Source organism: Triticum urartu, chromosome 3A (assembly GCF_056163025.1).
Source record: "Triticum urartu cultivar PI428250 chromosome 3A, HENAU_Tu73, whole genome shotgun sequence".
NCBI lineage: Eukaryota > Viridiplantae > Streptophyta > Magnoliopsida > Poales > Poaceae > Triticum > Triticum urartu.
The window spans coordinates 655237851-655242539 of NC_141875.1; the positions used below are offsets into that span (position 1 = coordinate 655237851).

General features: G+C 51.5%; 1 protein-coding gene across 1 annotated transcript; it reads right to left on the reverse strand.

Annotated features, from left to right (window-relative positions):
- Positions 1–3089: 3089 nt before the first annotated feature.
- Positions 3090–3773, reverse strand: LOC125545782 (uncharacterized). Its single transcript, XM_048709816.2, has one exon. The coding sequence runs from the start codon at positions 3652–3654 to the stop codon at positions 3223–3225; it is 432 nt and encodes a 143-aa protein (XP_048565773.1). The 5' UTR covers positions 3655–3773; the 3' UTR covers positions 3090–3222.
- Positions 3774–4689: the final 916 nt, after the last annotated feature.

Here is a 4689-nt window from a genome sequence, read left to right on the forward strand (position 1 = left end):
AGAAGAGGCTCTGGCACCGTGTCGCACCGTCCTTCGGGCCAGTACCATCTCCATTCTTGGCATCGCATCCATCATCATGGTCACCGCCATGCTCCTCTCCTTAACTTGCTCCGTGTCGGCTTGTATCACACCTCTTCCCTCTATGTTTATACTTCATATGTCTGAGTAGTTGTACTAGTTCTTGAGGATTTGTCTGAACCCATGCATGAATAGCACTAAATGTTTATAAGCAATCCAATCATCTTTTTTATATGTGTTTCACTGATTTCTTGATAGTGTAGTGAAGAGAGCTCACTCAATATTGGCCCCATGTGGACTTGAGGGAATTACTATTTGTGCGATGGTGGGATGTGGAGGTCAATGGTGATGGTGCTTATCTCCCTCCTTCCTGGATCATTGCAATAGGGAGCAACAAGAACCCTAAAGCTTTATGTCATGTGATACCTCCATTTTGCATCATGTTTTCCTACTATTATTTATAATGTTTTATGTCAATACTTCAATTTATTATGCAATTATAATGCCTTTTCTCTCTTATTATGCAATATTTATATGAAGAGGGAAATTGCCAGCAGCTGGAATTCTGGACCTGAAAAGAGCTATAGTAGAGATAGCTATTCTCGGGAGCTCCAAATGACTTGAAAATTTATGGAGATTTATTTTGGAATTCATAAAAAAATACTGGAAGAAGAATCACCAGGAGGGTCCCCACCAGTGAGCCACAAACTCAGGTGGCACGCCCCCCTGGGGCGAGCCATGTGAGCTTTTGGGCCCACCAGCAGGCCTCGGTGGCCCTCTTTCTCCTATATGAAACCATTTTCCCTAGAAAAAGAAGACTTTAGGGACAAAGAGCCGCCTTCTCGAGGAGGAACCTGGGCAGGAGCACTTTTGCTCTCCGGCGAAGCAATTCCGCTGGGCATACTTCCTTCCGAGAGGGGGAAAACGAAGCCTTCGTCATCACCAACGCTCCTCTCATCATGAGTGGACTCATCTCCATCAACATATTCACCAACACCATCTCATCTCAAACCCTAGTTCATCTCTTGGATCCAATCTTTGTCCCAAAACCTCAGATTGGTACCTGTGGTTTGCTTGTAGCTAATGTTGATTACATCTTGTAGTTGATGCTAGTTGATTTATTTGGTGGAAGATCGTATGTTCACATATTATTATCCTATGATCATGAACATGAATATGATTTGTGAGTAGTTTTGTTTGCTCTTGAGGACATGGGAGAAGTCTTGTTAGAAATAATCATGTGAAGTTAGTGTTCGTTCAATATTTTGATGATGTGTATGTTGCTCTTCTTCTAGTGGTGTCGTGTGAAAGTTGACTACATGACACTTCACCATGCTTGGGCCTAGAGGAAGGCATTGGAGAGTAGTAAGTAGATGATGGGTCGCAAGAGTGACAGAAACTTAAACCCTAGTTTATGCACTATCTCGTAAGGGGCTAATTTGGATCCATATGTTTCATAATATAGTTAGATTTATCTAAATTCTTCTTTCATAGATATGAATGTACCTCAATAAAAATCAACGAGGCGTTTTTGAATTCACTGTAACCAAACAGAGGCTGAACCCTAAAAATTCAGAGTAGCCATCGGAACCCAAAATGATGGCAAAATCCCAAACATCTGAAAATACTGCTCGCACAGGGTCTTCCATAGATTAGGATTGTCGCCCGTAAATTGTGGGAACAAGATGGATGGATGAGTTTGACCCGGGCCAGAGAGGAGCTGGCTCGTGTGTGCGAATGGAGACAAGGAAGAATGAGAAGCTGCCAGGGAATTGTATTAACCCGTTGCCGTGGGGGGGAGGGGGCATCGGCCTCTAGAACAACACCACCAATGGCCCACGTGAAAGGTTGAAGGTGTCGTGGCTCACTAGTCAGGCCCAGCCCGGAGGTGGGTGCCGGTCGTTGCTGGAGGCGCGTGGCTTGATACTTGATACAAGCGCCCGATTCTCCTCGCTTTCTTTGGTAGGTGGCGGTTGCACTAGTTGGAGCGCCGCCATCACACCACCCAGATCGGGCTGCCCCGCGATGAGCTCGTCGATTTTGGTCGTAGATTCTTGGATCACCGTGATTGCCTTGGACTGGGCCTTCATGATGGTGTCGAGGCGCTCGAAGAAGGCTTTGATCGATGGGTCCATGGCGGCTAGCTACGATCACGCCTGCCGCACACGCCGTGTCTCGATGATTTGGGCCAGTGTGTTGCGGTGGAAGGGAGGTGGACTGGTCTCTGATACCTGGTGTTAGGCATGAACCGAGAATCTCTATTACAACAACGATCTCAATCTTTGGTTTGATTCGAGTACAAGAGAAATACATGAATGAAAGAACTAGGGTTCATGCGAGTGCGGAATTAGGGTAGGGGTAGCTGATGCCGCCGTTGCCGTCTGATCCACTGGATGCTCCTCCTTCCATGTGGGTCGCCTGAAGTAGTGTCGTGGCGTGGCTTTAGTTGGCCCACTCCGTCCCACTGACGCGTGGGTTGGGTCGTGCGGGCCGCTGGGCAGCATGGTTGCTGTGGGAGTCGCTGCCCTGCGGGTCCCGTGAGTCAGGCGTGCTGAAACTTCGATGATGAACAAGACAGTTCAGGAGCACGGAATGGCAGCTGAAACAGGTCCCGAACGTAGACACTGATTGGTGCTACAGCAACGGAGAGAGCTCGGGCGTGAAAGTGAAATCCCCCCTAATCATTGACAACAACCACAAGAGTTGAGCTGCTCGTTGCTTCCAAGCACTTCAACACGTAATCGCCCAACCCGATCAGGTAAAGCGCACACCCAACATTCACATGGCCTTCAGGCTTCAGTTAGCCCCGACGACCGGTGCATCTCAAGCCATGCTTGTACTTGCACACCTCTCTCACGTCTCACCACGACAAAACACACATAGTTGCCGTGGCAAAGTAGTACACACTGCAGAAATTACGAGATCGACGCAGACAGAGATATATACGTGCACCGGAGAGACGTCTCAGTTTTCTGGTCTGACGAAGCAGAGTAGCGAAGCACGTTGCCATCCGTGCACAGAATTCTCGATACGAAACAATCAACACATATAACAAATGTTGCTTGTGCCGGTAGTACTAAATCATCAGCATCTCTTGCGACTGGAAACGTACAACAACAGCAAAAGGGAAGCTTTTTTACACAGGAATTACCCATCCTAACCCCGCCCTAATTAATTAATTAACTACTAAATTTCAAGAACAGCTCAACGCCATGCCACGAGCTTATCCGGAACAGAGCTCATCGGAGGAGCAGAGACGCGGACACGCCCTTGCGTCGGCGTCCGCAACCGTTGCTCCTTGGAGGAGGAGGAGGACGAGGGGAGGAGGCCGGAGGAGAGGGTGGAGATGACGCCGGCGAATCCGAAGAGCAGCGCGACGCCGGCGACCCACGGCATGAGGAGGAAGCCGATGGCGAACGTCACGGACCCGCACAGCATCAGCGCCATCGACGCGCCCAGCAGCATCGACGCCGCGCCCGCCGGCGACATGCCGCCCCGCGGGCGCCGCGCCACGGGCCTCGGGGGCGGATCCGTCGAGGACGCCGCCGCGACGGGGGCGATGATGGTGACGAGCAGCGTGCAGAGGTCGCGCATCAGCCGCGAGTCGTCGTCGCCCTTGCCGCCGGCCTGCTCCATGGCGAGCTCTCGCGTGGCCGTTTGGCTGATCTTGGTGAACACGAGCGCACGAGGAGAGGAGGAGAGCGCGCGAGGAAGGAAGGAGGAGCTGGAGACGAGAGGAAAAGGAATGGGAATCGCCGGCGGAAAAAGGGCGTATATATGCCCCACGTCCCAGTGGCTCGCGCGGGCCCCGCTCCTCCGGTATCCAGTTGGGGCCCGGTCAGCATCACAGTCCACGCACGGCACCTAACGAACCAACAAACTGCGGCCCCGCGGCCTGTTTGGACGCAGACATGCGGGACCAGGACGTGCCCCGGCCCGCCGTCAGCGAGTGGGACGAGAGCGAATGCCGTTTTGGGCATTCCGTTGGGTCGCGGCGATGATGGGCGCTCCGGATAGGGTAAAGAAGAGAAAAGAAAAGCTGCACGCGTCCTCGGCCGAGTCATGGCCGCATCGTCTGGTTGATTGGGCGTTATCCGTTCCCTGACAGGTTGGCCCACGCGGCGGCGGAGGAGGCGTTTCTGTGTGGCTGCGGGGCTTTCCGGCGGAGAACTGTTGCGGGGCACGTCACCGCGTCGTCCCGAGGAACGGAAAAATGATGGCGGACGGAACGGGAAGCGTCAGCCGACGTGCGGGCTGCGGCGACGGGGAGGTGGGGAAGCTGCGAGAGCTGGCCGGCCCCACATGCCAAATCTTTGCGGTGCATCTTTTTGAGAAATGTTAATGCGGTATCTTATTTGGCAAAAGAGTTTTATTCCAAAATAATAGGATTACAGTCTGCTGATACAAGATATAGTATAGAATAAATGGTGGCCCTCGCTGCAACATAAGCAACGTAATCTCCTCTAACAAGAGACCATAAGACGATTTGACGAGGAAAGAATTTAACGGCGAAGAGAGAGCGCCCACTGAGTCAGGTTGTACCAAAATAAGGAGATTAGAGCGTTGAATTTCCAATTAAGGTCATTCCCTCTCGCATTACTAGTTGCAAACGAAGAGCAGGTGACAAGTAGCAAAAGTAACACCACCATTGTTGTCACGAAGGATCATACC

Excerpts from the sequence above, each read along its gene's own strand:
- LOC125545782 (XM_048709816.2), bottom strand. The coding sequence starts at position 3,654 with ATGGAGCAGGCCGGCGGCAAGGGCGACGACGACTCGCGGCTGATGCGC.